Source organism: Cynocephalus volans, chromosome 6, assembly GCF_027409185.1.
Source record: "Cynocephalus volans isolate mCynVol1 chromosome 6, mCynVol1.pri, whole genome shotgun sequence".
Lineage (NCBI taxonomy): Eukaryota > Metazoa > Chordata > Mammalia > Dermoptera > Cynocephalidae > Cynocephalus > Cynocephalus volans.
In genome coordinates, this window is record NC_084465.1 from 95,077,526 (window position 1) to 95,104,096 (window position 26,571).

Consider the following 26,571-nt stretch of genomic DNA (forward strand, 5'->3'; position numbering starts at 1 on the left):
CACATGAAGCCTCATGAGCCTTTCAGACACTTACAAACACACCAGCCCAGGCGTCCCCTGAGGCCAGCTCCAGGAAGTGGATTCATGCTAGTATTTTTATACTTGGTTAAAGTTGAGGATGCCTGCCCCTTGCTTCCATCCACACCACTCGTCCCACTCTCTGCTTGCTAAAGATAAACCCTGTCCCACTCTCTGCATGCTAAAGGTACACCCTGTCCCACTCTCTGCATGCTGAAGGTACACCCTGTCCCACTCTCTGCATGCTGAAGGTACACCCTGTCCCACTCTCTGCATGCTGAAGGTACACCCTGTCCCACTCTCTGCATGCTGAAGGTACACCCTGTCCCACTCTCTGCATGCTGAAGGTACACCCTGTCCCACTCTCTGCATGCTGAAGGTACACCCTGTCCCACTCTCTGCATGCTGAAGGTACACCCTGTCCCACTCTCTGCATGCTGAAGGTACACTCTGGGGCCTGTCTCTCCCCCACTGACCAGCAGGGATCTCGTTGGGGCTCCCCACAAAACCTCGGGGGCTCCACAGGCATGCAGGGCAGGAGAGATGCCAGAAGAGGCTTTTGCCTTTGAGGGCCTTGGCTGCAAGTACTTCTTTCTTCCCAGGCCACAGGAACATGGGAGCTCCCAGAACAGATGTCCCCCATGACTCAGCACCCAGAGACAGACCGGCCTCCATTTTATTCTACCTTCAAAACATTAGCACCCCTAACCCCAGGATGGTCTCATCTCTCGAGCATCAGCCTCGAGCACCATCTCTCTCTCAAGCACCAGCCTCGAGCCCAGGGGCCAGGCCCTCTTGTGACCTTCCTGAGGCTCCCAGGAAGGGCCGGTGGTATCCTGGGAGGGGTCATGGTACCAGGGGCCAGCAGGAATGTGGAGACCACTGACAGAGGCAGGGACACTGTTATGGGTTGAATTGTTTCCAAAATTCATATGTTGAAATCCTAACCCCCGGTACCTATGAATGTGACCTGACAAGGAAATAGTGTCTTTGCAGATGATCTAGATAAGATGAAGTCACTACAGTCAGCCTTAATTCCCTGTGATTGTATCTTATAAAGAGGGGGGATTTGGACACAGAAACACAAAAGAGATGGCATATAAAGTCTGAAGCTGTGTTGTCACAAGCCAATAAACTACCAGAAGCTGGAGCAAGCCTGGAACCCTAGCACCTTCAGAGGGAGCGTGGCCCTGCTGACACCTTGGGCCAGATTTTTGGACATCAGAACTGTGAGATGACAAATTTCTAAGCCACCTGGTCTATAGCACTTGGTTATGGCAGCCCTAGAAAACTAATGCAGGCACACTCTGCTCTACCCACCAGCCTTTCCCCAGACCACAGCTGCCTCCCCAAGCCCACCCTACAACCAGGCGAGGGGTGCAAGTAGGGCCCTGCATAGGCCACGGCCACTGTGGCGTGGTCACTTCCAGCCCTGACTGTCTGGGAGCTCTGGCCTCAGCACCCAGTCCCCTGGTGCCAGAGGGAGGATGAGGACAGGAGAGGCAGGGGGTCGGCTTCCCTGGACCTGGTAACTAAGCCTCCACCCTGCTGTTCCTGGAGTCCAGAAAGCCCAGGGCTGGCCTAACCCCAGCCCTCATATTTCTCCTGGCCCCTCCTCCCAGCCATCGACAGTTCGGAGGAGCCAATATGTCCCTTTCCATTTCAGGAAGGCACCGAAGAGGGTGCACCACCTGGTCATGGCATCTCACCTGTGCTCACCGGGCCCAGGCTGGCCCTTTAAGGCCATGAAGACAAAACAGGCTGTGGGCACACAGCTGTTCTCAGGGAGGTCAGGGACAAAGCCAGGAGGGGAGGGGGAAGCTGGGTCCTGGGGGAGGGTGCTGCACAGAGGGGGAGGAGGAGCCTCCTGTCTCCCTCCAGAAGGGACCTCTGATCACTGCATAGGTGCCCCTTTGCAGGAGATGCTGTCCCAGCCAAGGGTCAGCTCCAGAGGTCTTAATTCATTTTACCCAAAAAAGACATAATGTAGCTGCCTAAGCCAGAGCTCTAGAAATTCCAGGACTGAGCCCACTGTCTGCTTGGATAGAAGGGAATACGGTGCCCAGTAGTTCCTCATGTAGCCCACGCCTCTGACTGCAAACAGCTCCCACACAGACAGGTGTCTGGGCCCTGCAGGTCACAGGAAAGGCCACAGGGCAAGGCTGGGGTGGTCCCAAGGCTCTGAGTGTTTCCTGGGAGGCCTGAGAGGCTGCATCCTCCGTAGCAGCCCAAGGCACAGTAGTCACTGCTGCCACCCTCTGAGTCTGGGGCACCCAGTCTGGTGGGGGACGCAGGGGCCCAGTCCTCCTGTGGCAGGTAAACAGGAGTCTGTCCCCCACACTCCACACTCCCAGCTGGCAGCATGTCCTTGGAGCCTGGGGTCCCGGGGAGGCCGGTGCCCTCTTCCCCCAGGCCTGAGGATTGCTGGTAATGCGCCGGGCCGTAGGTGAGCAGTGCGATGGCCTCCTGGACGCCGGACTCTGAGGCTCCTTGTAGGGTGACAACATTGTCCTCGCTCAGCTGCAGACCAGCTCTGTGGGCCCCTGTCCAGGTCTGGAACAGAGCACAGGGAGGGGGAAGGGGTCAAGAGCATACACAGGATTCATCCTGGGAGCAGGGACCTCCCCCTGGCAGGCCCAGCCTCTATGCCTCCTCCAGGAAGCTCCCCTGACGTCCACTTCCAGAAGCCAAGCAGCACCTGTGCCTGGAACATTCTGTCTACCTCCGCATGTGCTAGCCCGGCCTCAACACAGGACCCTGAGTCCTTTCAGGCCCCTCACTGCCTCCCAGCACAGGGCCTGGTGATCACAGCAGCATGAACTAGGGTGATAGGTGCCAAAGACAGAGAAAATCCCTGGCAACATGATGTCCCGGGGCCTTTCAGCAGCTGCAGAGACCGGACATCCCCACCCCAACCCACTTATACACACACACTCACACGCAAGACAGGACATGGTCTCGGGACTGGCACCTTTTAAAATGTTGGGCTAAGAGCAGCAGCCCTGGACCTTCTGTGCACCCCACCCCAAAGAGGAAGCTGTTCCTTCATGAGGACCAGGGGCCTCCACCAAATGCACCACACATGCCACACCCATCACTGTGCTGATCCCTGGAAAGCAAACTCATGGTGTCAGGCCACCACCCAAGGGTCTAAGTGACCCCTGGCAAGCACCATGGTTCCACAGCGGAAGGGCTGGCTGTCTGCAACTAAATGGCACAGTCGGGGGTCAATCACAATTCTTGTCCCTCTGGGTCTTTGCCTTCAGCTGCTCAGGGCTCTTGACAGTCACATCCACCGCTTTGGGAAAACCACCTTGAAAACTAGGCTCCCCGTTGACAGAGAAAAGGGTTTTCCTGCATAATAAGCTGGAGACACGGTGTGGAGGAGATACCCGTGCCACAAAGGGTGGCGGGAAGCCCCAGGCCACCAGAAGGGGAGGTCCTGGGGAAGGCCAGCATCAGCTTGGCCCAGACCTTGGGGAGGAACTGAGCACCACTTGCTGTCCTTTGCCCAAAGTAAGGGGCTTGAGAGGGCAGAAGCAGAGACCACCCGCTAGAGCTTCTCCTCTCCCCCAGCCTTGCTCATCCCACCCAGCAGAGGGGTCTGCACAATGGCCAGATGCCACCCTCTGTGTTGCTCTCACTGCCCGTGGCAAAGGGGAAAAGCAGAGTCCCCTCACTGGCTGTGATGCCAGTGTGCTACCCAGGGGACCAGGACAGCCAGGCACTCCACCACAGCCCCCAAATAGGAGTCTGGGGCCGGTGAGGGCCCCAAGGACAGACAGCACAAGCATCAGGGACCCTTCCTCATGGCCACAGGACGCAGATGGCCTTGGAGGAGGCGAGAGGGACAAGGGATGAGACCGGTGGTGGGTGCAGGCAGCCCCAGTTTGAACCTCAAACTAACCATTCACCTCAGCTGCAAACCAGAGGAGGTTTACATTTTTTCCATCGACAGTGGCACTGGAGACAAGAACAGAAAGAAATCAGCAATAGAAAGTACAGCTAACTTCTTTTGCCTATTTGTGACAAGAGTGCAAATTTAAACCCACCATATATACAAAAAAGCCACGAAGCACTGACAGAGGCCCCTACCTTACCCCAACCCTCATCAAAGCCCACATCCTGGGCAGGCCAGACCTGTGGGCAACACGTGTCCCCGCGCCCTGCGGTGGCCCTGCACGCACCTGGAAGTTCCCATGGTGCACACTGTAGAGGGGCTGGAAGAATGCCACTGGCGAGGGCACGTGCTGGTAAAGGGTCCTCTTCACCCTGCGGCCAGGAGAGGACAGTCAGAGGCCTATGGGGACCCAGAAAGCCTGAGGTCACAGCAGCGACCTGAGCTCCTTCTGACCAGTGGATGACCCTCCACCTCACCCATCCTGCTGCCACTCTCCCCTCTTGCTGCCCCCAAACCTGCCCTCAGGGCAAGACCCAAGTTGGCACCCTGTGGCCTCCCTGGCTAATGGCCCATAGAACTTCTGTGCACCAAGACACATGTCCTTTACAGGGTGTGCTGCGGTGGGGGGGGTCCAGCCAGGTCCTCAGCCCTCAGAGGCAGCCGGCAGCTCCAGCACCCACATCTGCCTTTAGCACATGGTCTGCGGCTCCCAGGCCCACTCAAATCTCCCTAAAGACCAGACCTGCCTGCTGAGACCCACTCGTCCTCCCACCAACATCACCAACTTGCCACCAGGCGTGGCCCCTCCAGTTGCCAACCTCAGGGGCCACCACTCACATCTTGCCCATCCACATGCCCAGCTTCCCCCCTGCCGGCAATGCCTCCACCTCGCCCTCTCCACTTTTCCCACTGGTTGTCAGGTCTCCTCTTCATGGACACCACCACCAGCTGCCCAGCAGGTCCCCACAGACCCCTGCATGCCAACAATCCATTCCCAAAACATAAACCAGTTCGCACCACAGATTAACCCTCTTCAAGCACTTTCCTTTGCTCCAAGGAGAAGCGGGCACCCTCCTGCCTGGCCCTACCCAGCACCCCCCTCCCCACACCCTCTTGCTCTTTCTCCAACCTCCACCTGTCCTCTTGCTACATGACGTGCCCCTAGGCGCTTCCTGCAACCTGACATGTGGCACACAAGGTATGGCAGCCTGTTCAAGGAGGGCCCTTGTCTATCTGGTTCTCTGTGGCATCGCCAGAGTCAGGAACAGGGTCCTGGGCACACCAAATGCCCCAAACTGTATTTTCTTAGAAAGTGTGAACAAAGGAGCGAACACCAGACACCTCCAGAGCAGGAGATGGGCCCTCAGGTGACTTGGTCCTGGGGACTCTGGGTCACCCCATGATTGGTTGGGGCCACAGCACCCCGTTCCCCCCCTCCCTGGGCAACTTGAGAACCCCTGCAGCCGAGAGCAGAGGCTTGAAAACCACACCCATCCAAGACCAGACAGTGGGGGCAGGGGGAGGAGGTCCTTGAAGCCACACTCACCACACGTTCACATGCACACACTCACACGTGCACACGCACCTCGGCAACCTACCTGGGTGACACCTTGAACAGGATGTAGCTCAGGCCGGTCAGCAGGAGGAAGATGGACACAGCAACAAGGGTGCCGTCCGGCCGTCCCCAGGATGGGATTGGGGGGCCTATGGGAAGAGGAAGGGCCCAGGGCTGTGAGCAGTCTCAGCACCGGGGGGAATCCCCCTGAACCCGCACTGCAAAGATGCCTGCACCAGTGCCCTGGGCCACATGCAGAGAGTGTGTGGCGGGTGTCAGAGGTCTGTGTCGCACCCGCTGAAGTTCACCTTTGGGCCTCCTGGCAGGCTTGGGAACCGGCTCTGCTGTGTGCAGGGTCAGCCCAGCCCTCGCAGAGGTCATGTCTGGGCAGAAGCGTCAGCCCCGGTGTGAGGCCAAGGGCCACACTCGCCCCTGGTGACAGCCGCCACTGCGGATTCCTAGGGAGCCCAAGGGACGGCAGGCATTTGTTTCCTCCTTATGCATCTCAGACCTCCAGGGAAGGGGGTCACCCGGGGCATGACTGCCTCAGGGTGAAAGGGTGGCGAGTGGGATCAGCAGGGGAGAGGAGGCCCAGCCCTGACCCCAGGAGTGGGGCAGCTGGGCAGCACCCACCTCGTCCCTGGGGAGATGGGAAGTGCACAGGCTGGCTCCACTCGCTCCACTGGCCCTCGTAACGCTCCTCCTCTGCCACACCATCCTCCAGCGTGGCCATCTGGACACGCAGCCTGGCCTCATATGTGGTACCAGGGTCCAACTCGATGGCTTCAAGGATGAGCCAGGTCACCCCAATAATGTGGTCCTTGTGCCGGGCCCACTGTGGGGTTGGGGACAGTCAGCAGGTGCTGAGGGCAGGCTGGGCTCCTCAGTCCACAAGCACAGTTGTTCTTACACACACTCATACACACACCCACACACAGACACACCTGTGTTCGCTCACACATATGAGCACACACACACCTGCACGTACACACACATCCGAGGCACGTTTTCACACTCGTCACACTTGCATGCATACGTGGGCGCACAGAGGCACACTCACTACAGTCATGCAGGCAGGCACACGCGTGCACAGGCACACTCGCCACCCACGCACACACTCCTAGACACAGGCACATGTGCTCATGCACACCCTGCTTGCATGTGCACAAGCACACACGTGCATGTGCAAACACGGGTGCTGCACACACAGGTGGCTCTGGCCCCCTCCCCTCTGCATCATTCAAGTTGACACCTCCCTGTGTAGGGTCTGCCCCAGAATGCTGCCCCTGGGACAGAGAGGCCCCCGGGAAGCCAACCAGAGCATTACCTCCCAGGCCTCTGCCCGCCTCTTGAAGGCCAGCTCATAGCTGAGTAGCGCACTCATCGATTCCAAGGCGGGACTGATGCTCCAGGTCAGGACACAGTAGCCAGAGCTGAGATTGCTCTGCAAGTCACAGGGAGGGTCCAGCTTAACTGGAACAGAGTGAGGCTGTGTAAGGCCAAGCCCCACGGCTCTGGGCATGTTAGTCGGCACACCCAGGACAGGGGATCTGAAAGATTCCCAAGGGGCATGGTCAAGGCCCTCTCAGACCAGGGGCCTCACTGGGAGACTGGTCTGGAAAAGCCCCAGGTGAGACAGGACAGCAGTGACTTCCTCTGGCCCCCGCAGCTCAGCAAGGTGGTTTCCAAACCCCTTTATTCCACAATCAGCTGCTGGAAGCTCCTCCCAGTGTCTTATTGGGGTCCTTCCTGCTGTGACTGAAGTGACTCAAACTGCAGCCCCTGCACCAACTTGCAGCCCTGCGCCAACGTGCAGCCCTGCATCTTCATCCCCCGCCAAAACCCCGCCCCTGCAGTCACCACATGGCCCTCCTCTCCCAGGAGCCCAGCGTGTTCCCAGCCCTTGCTCTTACTCCTCAGGGACTGAGAACACTTACTGGACCACGCACATCATAGGAAGTAGGGCCTGACCCCAACCCCCACGCAGCCGAGATGTTCCTGCCAAGGCACCTAGGTCTCTGGCCACCCCTGCTCACCATGTCTCCGGGGCAGGTACTGGGGGTCCACCAGGCTGACTTGCTCTTTCCCAGAGACACAGTGGTGGAAGGTGATGGTGAAGTTGTCGGATGGCACCAGCATCTCCTCGGGCGGCAGCACCACGGTGCACACGCTGCCCTGGAACACGCATGGGTGCTTGCTGCCAGGTGCCTGGTTGCTGGGAAGGCCATGTATCAGCACCAAAGAGCTGCTGCACCATCTCAGCACCAGCCGCTGCTATAGGACCCACCGCCCTCGTTCCCCCTGCCTGGCCCTCCATCCTCACCTGGTAAAGAGGAGCCAGGGGCCAGAGCCCTGGTCCACCTCTGGAGCAGACCAGCGGCAATCAATCCTGAGGACGTAGTTGGTGAGGCAGACGAAAGTCCCAGCCCTTAGCCCTGGGAACAGTGAACGTCAGGAGCCCATAGTGGGTGTTTTGGGGCAGAGTGGAGGGGGGTGGGGACTGATGGCTGACACCCTAACAGGGCAGTCACAGAGAATGATCCCAGGAGAATTCAGGGATCAGGCAGGGCTGGGAGGCCTTGGAGGGGATGAACTCTGGCCCATGGTATAGCGGCAAGTCAGGCCCAGAGAGTCATCAAGAGATGTGGCAGAAACTAGGGTCAGTGGGACTGAGGTCCAGGCTGTCCCTGAAGGACAGGCCCCAGCATAGTTAGGGCCAAAACCTTTCCCCAGGGGCTTGACCGAGGACAGCTCTGTCCCCCCACCCCTGTGCCCTAGTTTTCCACTGACCCACCTCACACAGACGCTAGTGTTCAGCCCTCACCTTCTCCTTCCCCTGGGACAGGGACTCCCAGGCAGACGTGAGTGCACAGACAGGTGCAGATCAGGAGCCACATGCCCGTGTCTCCTGTCAGGGCCTTATTCTCCAAGGTCCAACCTGCAAGGGGCTGGGCTGAGGTCCCGCGCCAGACACCCCCTCTGGGGGGCGGGCTCCCTCCCCCACTCTGAGAGGATCACCACCCACACGCTCACATGTCTGGTGAAAGAGTCTGGGCACCACTGTCCAAGCTTTCCTAATAGGAAGCTGAAGCTCTCAGCAAGGTCACTCGACCTGACCAAAGACTCATGGCTGCAGGTGTAAGACGTGCCCTCAGACACAGATCTCCTGAGGGTCCTGGACTGTGAGTCAGCTGCATCTGCCTGGAAGGCTCCCCTGAGACTGGCACCCAGAGGGAGTGCCTTGCCCAGGGTCACATGGCTACCCTCTACTATCCTCCCTCCCTTTTTTTCCCTTGAATAAAGACCCATCCCAGGGTTCTGCCCCAGGAAAGTGGATGGCAGTGGGATTCCATGCAACAGATGGCACTTCCTAAATTCTGTCTGTCTCACCCCTGCTCTGAGGTGCTCTGCAAAGGAAAGTGCCCCCAGAAGAGCAAGGCTCTTGGAGCTGGAGTGCAAGCCTGAGCCCCAGGATGTCTGGGGGCAGAAGCTGGCTGGTGTCAGGAAGTGCCTGGGTGTGGTGAGGCTGCTGACCCTGCTCATCCCCTTTGCAGCTCCAGATGCTGCCACCGATAGCCCCTCAGCAGGAAGCAGGGCCAGCCTGGTTACGCAAACCTGATCAGTGACAAGGAGGAGAAAACGAAGTAGACACGCTCACAGACCACAGCATGCCCGCCCTCGAGGAGCCCATACACCCTCAGCAAGCAGCAGGTCCTACTCCACCCCCACCCCACCCACCCCTATTCATGTACCCACAAGACACACCCCTGTTAAGACTGATGATCAGGAACACCCCACCCTTGCCTAGAGTGGAGCATGCAGCCTGGCACCACCAGCCACAGCATGAGGGACTGTGGCACGTCTGTTTCCTTCTGCAGCAGTTACTGGAAAGGAGGGAACAGGGAAGCAGCCTGAAGACAGCTGCTCTCAGGGTGTGTGAGGTCAGGGTCAGAGTGGGCACCAGGACCTGGGAGAGCTCAGGCACAGTAGCCGCTTCCCGGTTGAGAGCTGACCCAGTCCCCAGGGTCTGCGCAGAATCAGGCCAGCCTGACCTCAGGCTAAGCTAGGAACAGACGACTTGAGAGCAGGGAGTGGGGTGGCTCCGAGTTGTGGGCCATTTCTAGACAGGGAAGGGGGGTGGTAGGTCAGGACCCACATGGGACACCTGAAAGTTACAAAGTAGGGGCCAGGACACACCCTGGGAGAGCACCGAGAGCTGGGTACAGCCACACGGCAATGTGGCCATCCTGGGGGGGAAGGTCTCTGCTTTTCCTCTACACAGAACGCTTCCAACGACACCTGATAGGTTGTGTAGGGTGGGTCACCACCCTCCTACAGACAAGGAAACATGCCCAGAGAGACCAGGGACTCGCCCAATACCTGGCGCCTCTGTTCTTGGCATGTGTCCCCCCAGCTCCCACACAAGCCTGCGAGCTTCCCAAGAGCAGTGCCTGGGAGACACCCCTCAGCACACGTCCCACAGAAGGCACCACAAATGATTTATAAATGGGATGAAGCCACAGGCAGAACCCAAGCTACCCCCTAACCTACAGCACCACTGGCCTCTTTCTCCTCAGGGCTCTTCAGACATGGGATGGGACATTTCTGAGACAGGATCACCCCCATCCATGACCACAGACACTGGGCCAGGCCATCAGAGCAGGTGCAGACACCCACACCTACGTGCTCTCTGGTCCTGGAAAAGGTGCCAGCCCACAGAGATGCTAACAGGAGGTGTGGATAGCAGGCAGCAGGACAGACGGACAGAGGCCCAGCACCCACAGGGAAGGCACAGATAAGGCAGGGGAGGAGTGCTCACCACACGCTCTGAGAGGGGAGGGAGGGTCCTGCACCTGCACCTGTGGTGCAGAGGTCTGGGAACCCCAGGCGAGAGCACGGTGGAGGTCAGGGCTGGACCCAGACGGGCCAGCGCTGCAGAGGTGTTGAGTGGCCAAGGGCACAGACCCAGGGCAGAGGGCAAGAGGGTGAGGACAGTGGTCCCAGGAACACGGGGAGGCATGGGGTGGGGGGGGCAGACTAGGGAGCTCCCTCCAGGACCCCCACTGCTCTGCTCCACAACCTGTGCCCAGCCTCCTTCCACACTGTCTCCGCTTGGCTTCCTTCCCCAGACACATGCCTCTCCCTTCATAAAGCCTTCCCCTATCCCCCAGTTCCCCAATCACCTCCCCAGGCAGACCAGATACCCGCTGCAAGGCCCATCTGGATGGTGTCCTTGCAGCACCTGGATCCACAGGGTACAGGGCTGGAGTGGGGCTGTGGACACAGTTCTCTCGAGGGGGCCGCTCTCTCAGTGAGGAGCCCCGTGTGCTGCTGCCCTCCCCAGCCCCCCTGCACCTGCCCCTCCCAACACGAACCCTCCCCTCCTACACCTGGAATCCCACCGTCAGCTGCTGCCCCACCCACAGCTCCAGTGGGCATCCCATCCTCCCAGCTCCACTTCTGCCCTGAAGCCCCCAAAAGGCCTGGGAGTTTAGAGGGGCTTTACCAACCCCAGGGCCTAGACCTCAACTCCACCTTGTGGTCACCACAGCTGAGTCCACCTGACCCAAGAATGACCAGTCGCCCTTGTCCCCACAAAGTTCAGCTTAATCATCAAGAAAGCAAATCTCCCTCCATAATCAGAAACTCAGCCTGACAAACTCAGTGCCCTGCCCTCTACTGAGCTGGAGCGTGGCCACAGTGGCCACGATGACACCCATGTTCCTTACAGGCCTGGAAATTAGTTTGAAATTCTTATGGTCAGTGCTGCAAATTCTGCCATCCCTGACAGATGCCCAAGGCCTGGACCCCAAAGGGGGTAAAACCAGCAAGGTGTTCCCAAACACCACACTTCCCAGGCTATTCCCTGGGCCTGGGGACGGAAGGCCACTCATCCCTCTCTGCCCCCTGAAGTTCACGCTGACTTGAGAGGTTGGGAAGCCCAAGATATAGACTCACGTTCCCAAATGCATCTGCCCAGTCCCAGCGCAAGTGTGAGGCACCCCAACCTGGAGGTGGCTTGCCACCCGACTGTCCCTGGGTGCACAGCAAAGCCCCTCAGCCTGATTCAGGAGATAAGTGCTGCACCCGGTGACGGAAGCCTCACAGAACAGGCTGACTTGGGCCGCCCACATCTGAAACCACGAGCACGACGCAGAGTTGCTGTCCCGAGCAGAGCTGAGAAGTGACTGTCACCACTAATCATAAGCCAGGGAACAGTGAGGTGGGACAACCTTCCTTTCCCCGTGACACTGAGGGTTGCCAAATGTGGACTTTAATGATTTGCCTACTAACTGGCAAAGGAGCATCTGCTGTGTCCCTCCCGAAAAACACCACTGAGATGCGTTAAACTAGCCCCAGGAGGCGAGGACCCTGGCCAGGTGCAGCACAGTGACACTGTCCCCTGCGGGCTTTTCCAAGACCAGAGGTGCAGGTCAGCTGGCACCTTCAGCCACCTAAGGTGATCTGTGAGCATTGGGGTGGAAAGGGTGTTAAACATAAAAGTAATGCAGACTCAGTTAAAGGAAAACGAACAATACAGAAGGAAATTTTTTAAATTGGGAGTCCCCTTTTATCTTGCTGCAGAGGCAGCCTCTAGGAGCAGCGAGGCACATGCCCCTCCAGACACTTTCTAAATTCACCTGAGCAAATGCATATTTTTTTATAGCATCACACTGTGCAGTTGGCTTTGCAGCCTTGGTTTTCCCCTGGCTGCTTTCAGCATCTCTCTAGGGCAGGATGTAAAAACCTACCTCACGCCTCCAATGGCATTACGTACTGTGGGCAATAATCCCTGCAGTGGATATTCGGATTGTCACCTATATACGCTATTTTAAATGAAGACAGTGAACAATTCTGGGCACGGACATCTAATCAACAGAATGAATACTTCTGTAAAAAAATTTGCTAGGAGTGTAATAGTGGGGTCTCAGGGTTAGCCTTTTACATTATCAATAGGTACTGCCAAGTGGCGCTACAAAAATATTGCCCCAGGTTCTGCTCTTATCAGCAATGCAAGAATGCCTGTAACCCTCAAACATTGTCAGTGCTTTCAATTGTCACCAATGTGACTGGCAAAGAAACTTCAATGTAATTTTAATTTTCACTCCTTATTAGTCATGATAAGCATCTTTTCATGTATTTATAAGCTTTATGTTCTTTGGGGTCCCAAATAAGGTCATATTTCAATGTGTATGTACGTGTATGAGTGTGTTGATGTGTATATGCTAGAGCATGTATACACATGCGTATATGTGAGCGTGTACGTGCATGTATGTGTGCTTCTGTGTGTATTGTGCACCATAATATCTTGGGTGAGGTTTGGATACCCCAGAACTGCAGCTCTCTGAAGGCTGAGAATGCCGGACCCATGAAGAGATCGAGCCCATGAAACCCCCTAGCAATGACCAGGGACATAGCACATTTCTTTCTGACACTTAAATTCTAACCAGCTTGGCCCCGTCGTATCTGTACAAGCATGTATTTCTATACTCCATTCAGCCACCCTGTTTTAGTTCGTTTTGTGTTGCTATAACAGAAATAACTGAGACTGGGAAATTTATAAAGAAGAGAGGTTTATTTGGCTTACGATTCTGGGACAGCTGCATCTGGCACGGGCCTCAGGCTGCTTCTGCTCATGGAGGAAAGTGGCAGGGAGCCGGTGGGTACAAGCAGATCACATGGCGAGAGGAAGCAAGAGAGAGAGAGAGGGTGCCAGAGTCTTTTTAAGCAATGAGCTCTCACGAGAATTAATCGAGTGAGAACTCACTCATTAATCCCCCTTCCCCCAGGGCAAGCATTAATCCATTCATGAGGGATCCGCCCCCATGACTCAATCAGTTTCCAACACTGCCACACTGGAGATCAAATTTCCACATGAGTTTTGGAGGGGACAACACATCCAAACTCCATCACACCCCTTCTCTCACATCCTTCCCAAGAGAGCTTTTTCCTCTCTGTCAGAGTCCCTTCCACCTTGTTGAAGCCAGGATTTACTAACTTAAGATCAGAAAACCACATCACCCACACCATGACCCCAGAAATGGTAACCACAGGGCTGTATAGGGAGAGAGGAAATCCTGCAGAGAAAAAAATCCAGAGAGGAGAGCCCCAAATTCTGTCTCTAAACTCTACCCAAATCTCTGGATGACCCCTGAACTACAATGTGCAGGCCAACTCCAAGCAGCACCACTAAGGTGGAACAACCTGAACAGAGTTCAGCTGCTGCCCCCTCGGGGACACAGAGTTTGCAGCCTGCCAAAACAGCAAACAAACCAAATTTAAAAATCAACACTCTCCAGAGGAATGTAACAGAATCCATAGTCTCAACAATGTACATCATTCATAATCTCCAAGATAAATACACAATTATTAGACACAGGAAGCTGAACTACATGACACATACTTAAGAGGGAAAACACTCAATGGAAACTGACTTTGGGGACCAAGTTGTTGGAAACAGCAAAGGTTTTAAAGCAGTTGCTCTAACTAAGCTCAGAGACATAAAGGAATTCCCAGTATATCTATTCCTAATGAATAGACAGGAAATCTCAGATGAGAAATAGAAACCACAAAAAACAACCAAAAGGAAAGTATATAAGTGAAAAATACATCTTAAATAAAAGGAATAAATCATAGCAGTGCATAAAACAAGGTGAAGCATTAAACATAAGGAATCCCTCAAAGAAGGCAGAAAATTGAGATTTCATTGGGTTGATGGAGGAAACCACACCCTAAAACACACACAGGAGAGGACGTCTGTGAAAGTGGGCAATAGGAGGGAGTCTTGGGCAATCATCAGGATTCGTTATATTCCTAAACAGAGCAGCCCAGCAGGTCAGCCGTTCCTCCACACTTGCACTTGTGTCAGGCTGTGCTAGTTGAGGAATCTGCCCACAAGCTGGACACTTAGACTAGGAAAGAAGGCCAATGCCTCCTTGCCCAGAAAACGCACTGACAGCACACCCACCTCCTCTCCCCTAATAAATGGAGATAAAAAGAAACAGCATCTATAGATGTGAGGAAACCTCAGACACAAAGAGCACACAACCAGGAATCACCAAATACCTATGGAAAGCCAGCACCATAAGTGACAGGCACCAAATAATAACAAACACTATCAGTCAGGCATGTTGTAAGAATCTTATATATGTTAAACTACATAAAGTGTCACAACTCTATGGGGAAGAATGGGGTTAGCAAACCACACAGTCCAAATTCAGCCCACAGTTTATTAAAATCTATGAACTAAGAATGGTTTATATATTTTTGAATAGTTGGAAATATTTTTTTATGAGGTACATGACACATGAAAATAATATGAATTTCAAATTTCAAATTTCAGTGTCCACAGAGTTGCATTTTTTTTAATAACACGTATTTATTGTAATAAAGTACATAAAACAAAGTTTTGCATCTTAGCCATTTTTAAATGTACAGTTTAGTGGTATTAAGCACATTCATGTTGTTGTGTAAGCATCACCACCATTGTAGTGGATTGAATTATGATCCCCCCCCCAAACTCCCTGAAGCTTGAGTTGTATCCCCCAAGTTTTATGTATTAGAAACTTAGCCCCCACTGTGACTGTAAGAAGGTGGGAAATCTTATTATGGTAATAGAAAGGTGGAGCCTTGAAGAGGTGATTGGACTGTAAGACCATGCCCTAGTGAATGGATTATAAATGGTGGTCAGGGGCATGGTTCTGAAGGCTTTAAAAAGTGAGCGAATGAGGAGATTACTCTCTCTCTGGTCTCTCTGCTTCCACCATCGTGCAGTGTGAGACCCCTGGGTCACTGTTGCCACCACCAGATGGACTTTGGACTTCCCAGCCTCAGAAACTGCAAGCAATAAATTTCATTTTCTTTGCAAAATACCCAGTTCTGTGTATTTTGTTATAAGCAACAGAAACGGACTAATCCAACCATCCACCTCCAGAATCCTTTTCATCCTACAAAACTGAAACTCTACACCCATTAAACAATAACTCCGCACTCCCCCTAGCCTGGCAACCACCATTCTACTTTGTGTCTCTATGAATTTGACTACTCCAGGTCGCTCATGTGAATGGAATCACAGTGTTCATCTTTTCATGAACGGGTTATTTACACACAGCCACCCTCTCCCTTCTGGCTACTATTTTCATGGCATGTCTTTATGTCTCTTCCTTCCTTCACTTTTATCCTATGTGTCTTTAGATCCAAAGCGAGTCTCTCATAGACAGCATGTACTTGGTTCATGTTTTTATTTTTAATTGTAAACTGATAAAAATATACTTGAATACCTTTATGGTGTACGAAGTGGAGTAATGATTTATTAATACAATGTGGAATGATTAAATCAATTAACATACCCGTCACCTCAAAAACATTTTTTCATGGTAAGAACAGTCTATATTTACTCTCTTAGCAATTCTGAAATATATAATACACTATTATTAAGTATGTTCACCATGCTGCTCAATCAACCTCAAACAAAACAAAACAAAAAAACGTATTTTTCCTGAGATCTTGTACCCTTTCATTACCAAATTAGGCTCTTGGGTCCCAAAGTCATAGAAATGCATCCAGCACTAAAGCAAGCAATGCTTTATTAAAAGAGGAGATAGACTTATGCTTAGGGGGGTAGCTACAGGAAAGCTAGCCCCCCAAGGGGAGCTGTTCAGGGTCTTTCATACGGAAAGGAGTTTAGGGGTACAGGCCAGCGTCACTGGAGGTGGTCCATTCTGTTCTTCCTGGTTACATCGTGGGCACGTGCTCAGTTAGAGCTTTGGTCCTTGCACCTGCTCAGTAGACCCAAGATGGTGGTGGCATTCATTACTGTCATCCCAGGAAGGTCATTGTAGCAGTCACCTTGAAGCTTTGTGTGCTTATGGGAATTCCTAAAGGGGTCTTAAATTTAATCTGTAACTTCTTACAATTACAGTAAACAAGCCTTAGGGAGGGGTTTTGCTTCTCGGTTAATATCTGTTCCCCTCTAATCTCAGTCTATTATATCCGGGCTGGCCATGGGGTAATCATGTGCGTGGGGAGGGGGGGTCTCATGACTGAGGAGTAGAAAAGTAACAAAGTGTCCCCTTCGGGAAAACGGAGTGGGTTTGGTTCACAGGCCTAGCCTTGCTCTGTCTTACTTTGACCATCTCCCCATTCTCCCCGCCCCTATCATATTTTTTTATCCATTCTGCCAATTTCTGATTACTGATAAGAAAAGACTTAGTGTGTCATTTTGCTGTTTGTTTTCTATATGCCTTATAGCATATAGGATTTTCACAGCATGTATAAATTTTTCATATTTTTTAATGTTTTTCTAAATTTTTTATAGCATACAGAATTTTTCATTTCAGTTATTACACTTTTCAGCTCCAGAATTTCTGTGTGGTTTCCTTCCAGGTTTTCTATTTATTGGTATTTCTGCTTTGTTCATGCATTGTTTTCCTGACTTACCCCACATCTCCCTCTAGTTCTTTAAGCACCTGTAAAGCCGTTGTTTTGAAGTCTTTTTCTGGCAAGCCCACCATCTGGTCTTTCTCAGGGACAATTTCTGCAAGTTAATTTTTTTCTTTCAATGAGCCATTCATACTTCCCTTTTTCTTTGTACGCCTTGTGATTTTGTTGTTGTTGTTGTTGTTGTTGTTGTTGTTGAAAACTGGACATTTGAATCTAAAAATGTAGTAACTCTGGAAGTCAGATTCTCCCCCTTCCCCAGAGTTTTTTGATTTTTGTATCTGATTTGACTGTGGTAGGCTGTGTCCGTGCCAGGGATCAGCCTCAGGTGTAAACTTAAGGTATTCTCAAGTCCTTTTTAAGCCTGTGCCTTTTTACTTTTTAAATTCCCTCCTAAGTGTGGTTGCTTTTCAATGTCCCAGACTTTAAATGTTTGGCCCCCAAGAAGGAAAAAAAGACAAATATGAAGGGAGAGAGAGTGCTGGCTCTTTAAATCCCCTGGAAGCTGCTTCAGCTGAAGGTTTAGCTGCTGGAAACGGTGGGGGGAGGGGTGCAACAATGTCTGCCCTCCTGTGTCTGCACCTCCCACATCAGAAGCAGCAATCAGCAATCAGAACACAGATCTCCAATTTTTTGGAGGACCTCATTGCTCACCTGGGCTCCCACAAGCTGTCAGCAAGGGGCTCCAAGAACATGTGCAAGGCTGCCTGCACCAGGGTTGGGGGATGGGTAGCTGCTAGGAGCGGAAGTTGATAGAAATCAGCCTCAGTTTGTCAAATTTAACCACAATTTACCATCCAAGGCTTTCCCTGGAAATTGCAAGCCTTGGAGTAGACTTAATTCCAAAATAGTTACATCAGACAGATCCTGCCAGTGCAGTTGTTGACTAGGTGGAGAGACAGATTCCTGGTGCTTCCTGCTTCACCATCTTTCCAGAATCCTATGTCTGTAGTTTTATGGGGACCCAGCCATGCTCATTTATGGATTGTCTGGAGCTGCTTTTGCACTCTAGTTGAGACAACTGCCAGCTCACTACAAATCAGAGGCACAGTTTTAAAGCAGCATTTCAAGGACCGCTTTGTCATACTGCAAAATACGAAGGTGGTGTAACCTCAAAAAATTCATGGAAAGATTTGTATTATCGTTTAATTCTATTTTTCCACAAACTTTTTGAAGTACTCTTATTAATTTGCTTATTACCAGTGCATACCCATCATGTCAAAACAAGAAAAGTGGACTCTGAATGTCATATTTTTAAGGCACAGTGGAGTGTGGACCTTGTTATCAAATCGGATGGCAAAAGATTGTTTATTATGCAATGACACTACAGCTGGTCGACATTATTCTCAGTACACAGCAGAAGTTCTTCACAATAATTAAATAAAACTGAGTCTGCAACCAAATTAAGTTTCCAAGTGGCTCACTTATTAGCTAAGCAAAGAAAGCCACTTACTGGTGAAGTTAATTACATTGTGCTACATGCAGCAGCTGAAGAAGTATGTTCAGAGAAAATGTGAATGAGGGAGGCGGAGAATCAAGATGGCAGAGTAGATGGTCCTCAGCATCACTGTTTACGACAATCAACAAATTTACAACTATTAAAAAGCAAAGACAGCCAAGCTGGGGCCGCCAGAGCTCAGGGGAAGAGGAAGAGAGACCTACAGAGTTCACGAAAGCAGGAGAAGCCACGATGAGAGAAAGAAGGGACCTCTCTGACTGTTCTGAGCCCCTGCCACTTTCAGGCTGAAACTGCTGAGCGCAGGGAGCAAGAGCTGGCAAAAGCCACAGCTGTGCCCTTTGTGTGAAGTTGCTTGGAGACTACAGGGGAGAGGAGGGCCTTGGTGGCCCCCAGGCCAGCAAGACCACTGGCAGTGTTCCCACGGACCCACATAGGAGTGAGGAGCCAGATAACTGAAATAAGGAGCCACTCAGAGGCCTCAAGGGACTGGCACATGTCCTGTCTCACAGGAAGTGATTGGAATGCAGGGGGAGGGGAGGATGACAGCTAGGGGGAACACCAGGGCACAGCATGGACAGCTGATCTGCCCTCCAATCAGCACAGGCCCACTTGGTGGAGACTGGTCAGGAATGCAAAACTGCAGGGGGTGCAGTTTGCTGAAAGACTCAGGCCCAGACTTAAGTTTCCACACAACCCAGGTGTACTGGAACTCACAGGACCCAGAAGTGCTTACAAGGTCAACAATTAAAACCTGAGCTGCACAAAAAGCCTACCCCAGGGAATCAGCAGCAAAGCAGCAATTTAGCTCAACAAAAGGGCCCAAGTGCTGGTTCCCACAGGAAGATCCTCCATTTTGGAAGTAAGCAAAGGACAAGTTAGGTCCAGTGCAGAGTTTAAGTGGTGGGGGTAGCTGAACTGAAAGAAAACACAAAAAACCCACAGACCAGAGACAAAGTTCTGATATTAACCAGTAAATGTCTAATACCACCAAAGAACACCTATAAAACCTAGAAGAACTGGAAGCTCCCAGGCCACTGAGCTGGGGTGGGGGTGCTGAGGGGCTTCAGCCAGGCCCCCTGATGTCCCATCCAGCCCAGGGAAGGCCCCACCCCACACCTCGTTTCTCCACCCCCTCACCCTCTTCCTTCCACTGTTCCATATCTTAGAATGTAGAGTATTAGAATAAATAGAATAAATAGATTTTAAAATATATATGAAATTTTTTAAAAGGTAAATGATTTGAAGTCGTTTTCCTCGGCTCTTGAATCGACACTTTACTGATGCTGCTCAGTTGCTGTTTATTCAAAGAGTTAATGCCTCGGTGTCAAGCTGGGAGTGACTGAAGAATGAGCCTCTGCACATGGTCTGCAGGGAACAACCGCAGGCAAAAATATTCCCAAAGCTGAGAAAAGTAATTCAGTAGAAGCTGAAGAGGAATCTGTGTGTGGAGGAGGAAAGGGCTCAGGTGGGCATGTTGACAAAGCTTGTGGAAATGTGAAGTGTTTAAGGCCTCTGGTTTTTCACTGTTTTCCTCAGCAAGTACTCAGTGGGAAATACGTGAATCTATTACAGCAGTGAATCTGCTGAGCCCATCATCAGTGTGGGACGGTGAACACCATCACTTGCTCTCCTGCACTTAACCAGCATTAACGGATGCACATTTGCAACTGATTTTGGTGACTAGGCAACACAGTGAGGGAAATGGAGTCAGTATAGTCAGGCCCCCTCCTCATATCCGGCTGGGTATGACTCAGCACATCCATTGTAAACAAGTTATTTATGAGTAGTGTAACTGCTCATGTGTGCCCATATACTCCTTGGCTCGTAGCCATTGTTATGCACTTCAGTATAAAAGGCAGCGCCTCTGAACCACTGGCCGGCAGAGCTCCTATCGGAATAAAGCATGTCTATCCTGTTATCAGCCACCAGAATCTTTTTCAACTACCTGACTCACGATCTGCACAGGACAGGGCAGAGGGGTCTGTGATCCAGCCCGACACTAACTTTGAACCCCAATTAAACAAAATGCATCCATTCTTCTCATTAATAGACCCACTCTACAAAAATTGTTCTCAATAATTATTACATTTTGAATTTTATCCATAAAAAACTTGTGGAGGGGCTGGCCCGTGGCTCACTCGGGAGAGTGCGGTGCTGATAACACCAAGGCCACGCGTTCGGATCCTATACAGGGATGGCGGTTTGCTCACTGCGTGAGCGTGGTGCTGACAACACCAAGCCAAGGGTTAAGATCCCCTTACCGGTCATCTTTAAAAAAAAAAAAAAAAAAAAAAAAAAAACTTGTGGAGCCACTGAAGTGCATTGACAGAAGGAGAGTCACCAGCAGAGATAAAGAAAAGAAGACATCTCTCCCCACAAAGCCCATTCCAGAGTGACAGAAGAAGCATCTGCTCTATAACACTGGGGGACCTGAACACACCTCTCAGCATTGGACAGATCATCTAGGCAATAAATCTACAGAGTAACCATTATTCTTTCAGAAGAAAAGAAGAAATCTAGGGTAATTAGAGGGGGGAGGGGGGAGCGAGAGGGGGATGGGGAGAGATTGGACAAGGGGCATAAAGAATAATTATGATTTGTAACAATATATTTGCTAGTAATATTGATTTGATCAACATTTCTCAATGTTGAACCCCCAAAATATGTATAATCAAGTTTGATTCAATAAAATTTTTTTTAAAAAAACTTGTGGAAGTTTGTTTTATGTTTTCCTAGATTTTGCCTCTTGACCAACAAAGTCCAAAATATCTACCATCTGGCCCTTAAGAAAAAAATGTTCGTAAACCCCTGAAATAGACTATTACCATTTCCATTTGACAGATGCAAAACTGAAGTCAGCAATTCAGCAGCCTGACTGAAGCCACACAGGGAGGCCGGCTGCAGAGCACATCACCTACACCACTGATACACGGTGCCTCCCCAAATGAAACTCACACACAAGAACTGGCACCTGAGGAAATAAAACTAGTAGCCTACACAGAAGACACTAAAAACAATACTGCCATGATAAATTGCATTTGAGACACCAGAACAAACCATTCTGAAATAGAACCAAATAGAGATAATGGGCTCAGGACCTGGTCAACAATTATAATAAGAAAAAAATCATGTTAAATGTAAAGATGACATCATTTCTAGAAAGATACCAAGTCTCAAAAAAGTAAAAACCTGTATCAAAGGCAGAAATTTAAGCCCTATGATTTCAGAAGTGAAAACTCACTATTAAGAGATTTGGAAAGCAATTAAGTCCAGGGCCCTGAACAAGAATCAAGCTCTCACTAACCTAGATCCCATCCCCAGCTAGTCTGAGGTGTCCTTTCTTCTCAGAGTGGAAAGATTAACACAGAAAGCATAAAGTGTAAAAAGAGTATCTAATACATTTATTGTAACCCTAGGAGGCAAATCAGGGAAGGTTTTAAAAGTGAAATAAGAAATAAGAATAGAACCAAGGTCCAGAGTTCGAACTCTGTAACAACCTCCAAAAAAAAAAAAAGAAAGAAGAAATAATAAACAATAATTGAAATCCATGTTTATTAGCATTTTTGTAACTTGCTTAAACCTTAGTAGTCAATTTTGGGATCACTGTGATTTGGGGTTTGCTGTCTTATTTCTTAAGGTATTCAAAACACTGAGAAGGCAATATTAGACTTCACTTTTATGAAACAGAATAAATTTTGATTAAATAAATTTACAATTAAGAGTTTAACATTTAGGGACATTTAATATACTAAGTTGTGCAAACAATACAAATATTTTAAGAGTGCTGGTTTGTGGTAAAGAAATGCCGACTGCCCAATAAATGTAAAAGATGAACAAATGGGACCTTAAACAGAATACACTTAGTTATGGGTCTCCTCCCCCCACTCAAAAACCTCCTGGACATTAACGACTTCATCCACTCTGATTGGCAAATGGGCTACATTTCCTAATACCCTGGCCCTCCACCCTAAAAGGGGATTCTCAGAACACACAATTCATACTCCCAGCTGGCATCTACCCTACAGGACAGGTGAGCAGATACTGATGCAGCTGAGCCAGCCTGGCCCTAGTCCCTCCAGCGGTGTCCACACTGAGCATTGCAGCACTTATAGAAGGTGGTCATCGGCTCGTCTGCAGAGCGGGTCTGAAGCTGCATGAAGTAAGCACGAGGATGTTCACATTTGGGACAAGGCTCTGGCAATGAGAAAAACCAAGAAGTGACCCACATTATACAGAAATGATGCTCGTGAGTGACATACCTGCTAAGTGTAGGTATCGCATTAAAGCAGTAAAGACCCCCCACCCCTTCCCCTGCTCACCCGATCTCCTTGCCCAGGGAAATCTACAAACAGTGGCATCAATCCCACTATGCTCTAGAACTGAGGGAATTGGGGAGACCTGTGGTCTTGAAAACACTGCTCTTGCTCTCCCTGGATCCCCCTTTTCTCATCAATCTGGTTGAAGACTGGTTGGAAACAATAAGGAAGGTGCCGCCTCAAGACCATTCTGTGCTGCTGTAACAAAACACCTGAGACTGGGTACCCATTAGAGGCTGGAACAGCTAAAGTAAATGCTGGAAAAAGCCTTCATGGCTGTAAACTGAGTATTAAGGGTGATTCTGGGAGGACTCATATGAAAAGAGCTACAGGGAAAGCTTCATTCTTCGTAGAGATTATTTACGTGGTTGTGAACAGAATGTCAGTAGAAATATGAACAGTGAAGACTACTCTGATGAGGTCTTAGATGGAAATGAAAAATACCTTAGGAAACTGGAGGAAAGAACATCCTTATTACACAGTGGCAAAGAAGTTGGCTAAATTATGTCTGTGTCCTAAAAGTCAGAACTTAAGAGTGATGAACTAGGACATTTGGCAGAAGAAATCTCTAACCAACAAAGTGTTCAGGATGTTGTGTGGCTTCTTTTAACTGCCTCTAGTAAAATGTGAAAAGAGAGAAACAATCTAAAGTTGAGAGAAACATTTTTTCTCAGCCTGGCCAGGTAAAGAATAAAAAAGGATGTTTAGAACAGAAAACTAAGGACTGTTTCGTAAGGAGATTAGTATGGATAGAATAAAGCCAGATGCTATTCATGAAGACAATGGGAAAGGACCCCCAAAGACATTTCAGAGATATTGGTGGGGGGATACCCCACCCATCACAGGCCCAGAGTGGTAGGGCCTTGAATGCAGAACAGTTTCAGGGGAGGAGTCCATGGTGCCTGTGGGACCTTGGAGCCCACTAAGCAGGCCAGCCTCTGGTCTCTGCTCCCTGCATTCCTGTGTAGCACTCAGCCAGACCCTCGCCACACACCAAACCTGCCAGAACTTTGATCTTGGACTTCCCAGACTCCAGAATTAAGAAAAATAGATTTCTGTTCTTTATAAATTTCCCAGTCAGTGGTATTCTGTTATAGCAGCACAAACTGGCTAAGGCAGTGACTTGCAGCTGCTGTGTGTATCACTGGGTCCACACAAGGCAGATTCCTCCTACTAAGTGCATCACCTCCCCCTGAGAAATGGACACATATCCTCTCATCTTCCCAGTGAATGACTGTTCAGAGATCCATTCTGGCAGCAGTTCCTCAAGCTGCTCTTATCAACATCTTACTGCACATCCCACACCTTCTCAAAGTGTTGCAAGGTACATGTTTACCTTCAAAGTGATTTCACTTTGAGAAACTGACACTGCTTTTGACAGAAACGCCTTCAAACACTCTCAAACACCATTTCTAACATTAGGTATGTGATCCATCTTTTAATGAAAAATTCTACCAATGCTAACTTTTTGACATACCTGATTTGTACATTCTGTAGGGAGAAAAAAGTAGTACTAATTATGAGTTATCTCTTTCCCCTCTCAATACAGTTTATATCTAAGTCCTCCTCTTTCCTTCCCTGGTCACATCTATCTCTATCAGATATGAATCAAGACTTGAAATAAACGTTTTACCCAATCTGCAGTGTAAAACTCCCTGGCATTAACTTTAAAAAATCTGTATTAGAAATAAAAACCATATTTTTTCCCCTTAGACTCTGGTTTTCTATTACTTCAGTCATTGTTGCTACCATCATCAGAACTACCACTTGTTGGATGCCTCTTATATACCAAGCACTATATGACTGGCTTTATAGTCTCCCAACCTATGAGTACAGACTAGCTACAAAGAAGTCAGGTGCTACAGGTTGAATGTGTCCCCCAAAAGTTCATGTGTTGGAAGCCTGACCCCCATTATAACAGTGCTAAGAGGACAGGAAATACAATTATGGTATTTGAAAGGTGGGGCCTTTAAGATGCAATTGGATCGTGAGGACTGTGCCCTAGGGAATGGGTTCATACATACACTTAGTAATGGGTTAATGGTTTAATGGGTTATCATAGGTGTGGACTGGTGGGTTTATAAGGAGAGCAAATGAGCACATTAGAGCACTCTCGCCATTCTTGCCATGTGACACCCTGCTTCACTGTAGAGAGTCACTGTCAAGAAGGCGGCCCTCATCAGATGTCTTCCCTGGACCCTGGACTTCCCAAAACTGTAAAAATAAATTTCAATTTCTTATAAATGACCCACTTTCACATATTTTGTTATCAGCAACAGAAAACAGAATAATACATCAGGAGACCCAACCAAGGTCCTACAACAATTAGAAGTTGCCCTGAGAATCTAACCCAGACTCCAAAGTTTGTACCAATATTGTTTGTGTAACAAACTATTAAAGAAGAAAACGTTTTCTATTTTTAGAAGCCTACATCATGTAAGTACATCATAGGTTCTAACATGGAGTGGCATAGTCAGTAGTCTCATAGTTATCCACAGCTCAGTAAGGGACAAGGTTTTCCCTCTCACCTGCAGTAGAGTCAACATTCTCCCAGGCAGCTGCTCCCCCAAGCACGTCATCCACTTCTTTCAGCTTTGGATACTTCCGATTTGTTACCTAACAAACAAAAACAAGCCTTCAGGCTCCAAGTAAGTGCACCGTGCAAACGTCGGTCACCAAACCACAACTGCCCTCAAATGTCTCCTAGACTTCTTTCCTTCAACAGTGGAAGGATATCGAATAAAAACAAGGTCCCTAATTCTCACAGAGCAGCACGCTCCAGCGGATTTAGAACACCCAGGATTGGGACAACCCCGAGGCAGAAGAGAGAGATTCAGCTGATAGAGAGCTCTTCAAAGATTGGAGGAAACACCTGAGAAGGAAGAGAAAGATAGCTTGGGAGTGACCCTCCTCTTCTCTTATACCTCTAAGCTACTTGATATAACTCAAGATGAAAGAAACAAACACAACTAAAGCCAACTAGCACCACTCAGCTGGATAGCCCAGCCACTCCCCACAAGGCAGAGCTTTCAAAGCAGGTCACACTTGGCTTCTTTCCCAAGTTCTATCAGACATCCCTGAAATTTGAGGGTTACCTAAGAGTTCACTCTACCTTTGGTTTCAGACTCTAAATCCCCACAACACAGCTATAAAGTGTACGGTGCAAACATTAAGAATGAGGTAGCACCAGTGTGACCTAACTTTTAAAAAGGCATTCTAAAAGGTGAAGATGCATTCTCAAGAGAAAACAAGTTGTATAATAAGTTGTAACTTATGTAACAAGTTGTAATGTAACGAGTCCATTATTCACTCCCTCAACAGCCACTATATTCTGGGCATTCAGACTAGAACAGAGCAGGGAGCAAAACAGAAAAATCCCTGCCCCCTAGAGCCTAGGATTAATAGGAAAGGTAATGAGTCCTATGGAAAAAGCAAAACAGGGAAGGAGGATAAATTAGAAGCAAGGGCTGTAACTTTAAATCGGGTAATCGTTTAAGTAAAACAAGACCCACAAGTAAGGTGCTATCTGGGGAAGGTGAACCAGACAAGGCCCCGGCGGCGACACGTGCGCGGCAGGGGACGCTCCCGCAGGTGAAGCCGGGCGGGCAGGGCCGGCCGTGGATCCGCGCGAGGTCACTCCGACCCGGCCCCGCAGTCAGCCGGGCCGCCGGACGGCGCGGGCGGCGCTCGGGCCCCACCTTGCGAGTGATGTTGTGCACGTAGGGGCAGGTGTTACAGGCGAAACGGTGACAGCGCTGTCCCTCCTCCACGATCAGGCCGTTCCCGCAGCCGGGGCAGAAGAGCAGCATGGCCCTCCGCTCCCCGCCGCCCCGGCTCCCGGCAGATCCCGCGGCCGCCTCGAGCTCTCATTGGTTTTGGCGGC

The 26,571-nt window shown here is 50.2% G+C and overlaps 2 protein-coding genes across 2 annotated transcripts; both read right to left on the reverse strand.

Annotated features, from left to right (window-relative positions):
- Window positions 1–2,091: 2,091 nt before the first annotated feature.
- IL9R (interleukin 9 receptor) lies at window positions 2,092–12,890 on the reverse strand. The gene is made up of 10 exons (XM_063101062.1): window positions 12,803–12,890; window positions 11,433–11,510; window positions 8,299–8,412; window positions 7,798–7,909; window positions 7,511–7,689; window positions 6,802–6,947; window positions 6,108–6,309; window positions 5,518–5,623; window positions 4,206–4,290; window positions 2,092–2,571 (listed from the first exon to the last, which is right to left on the reverse strand). Exons 1-10 carry the CDS (start codon window positions 12,888–12,890, stop codon window positions 2,092–2,094), a joined length of 1,590 nt encoding a protein of 529 aa, XP_062957132.1.
- Window positions 12,891–21,900: 9,010 nt separating this feature from the next.
- On the reverse strand, window positions 21,901–26,546 carry POLR3K (RNA polymerase III subunit K). The gene is made up of 3 exons (XM_063100567.1): window positions 26,387–26,546; window positions 25,217–25,304; window positions 21,901–22,566 (listed from the first exon to the last, which is right to left on the reverse strand). The coding sequence occupies exons 1-3, from the start codon at window positions 26,495–26,497 to the stop codon at window positions 22,439–22,441; spliced, it is 327 nt and encodes a 108-aa protein (XP_062956637.1). The 5' UTR covers window positions 26,498–26,546; the 3' UTR covers window positions 21,901–22,438.
- Between the last annotated feature and the right edge of the window lie 25 nt (window positions 26,547–26,571).

Excerpts from the sequence above, each read along its gene's own strand:
- POLR3K (XM_063100567.1), bottom strand. The coding sequence starts at position 26,497 with ATGCTGCTCTTCTGCCCCGGCTGCGGGAACGGCCTGATCGTGGAGGAG. Across the intron at positions 25,305-26,386 it reads TGCACAACATCACTCGCAAG|GTAACAAATCGGAAGTATCC; the intron begins GTGGGGCCCGAG and ends TTTGTTTGTTAG. Across the intron at positions 22,567-25,216 it reads GAATGTTGACTCTACTGCAG|AGCCTTGTCCCAAATGTGAA; the intron begins GTGAGAGGGAAA and ends TCTCATTGCCAG.
- IL9R (XM_063101062.1), bottom strand. The coding sequence starts at position 12,890 with ATGTCCCTGGTCATTGCTAGGGGGTTTCATGGGCTCGATCTCTTCATG. Across the intron at positions 7,690-7,797 it reads CCCTGGCTCCTCTTTACCAG|CAACCAGGCACCTGGCAGCA; the intron begins GTGAGGATGGAG and ends TGGCCTTCCCAG. Across the intron at positions 2,572-4,205 it reads TGCACCATGGGAACTTCCAG|ACCTGGACAGGGGCCCACAG; the intron begins GTGCGTGCAGGG and ends GCTCTGTTCCAG.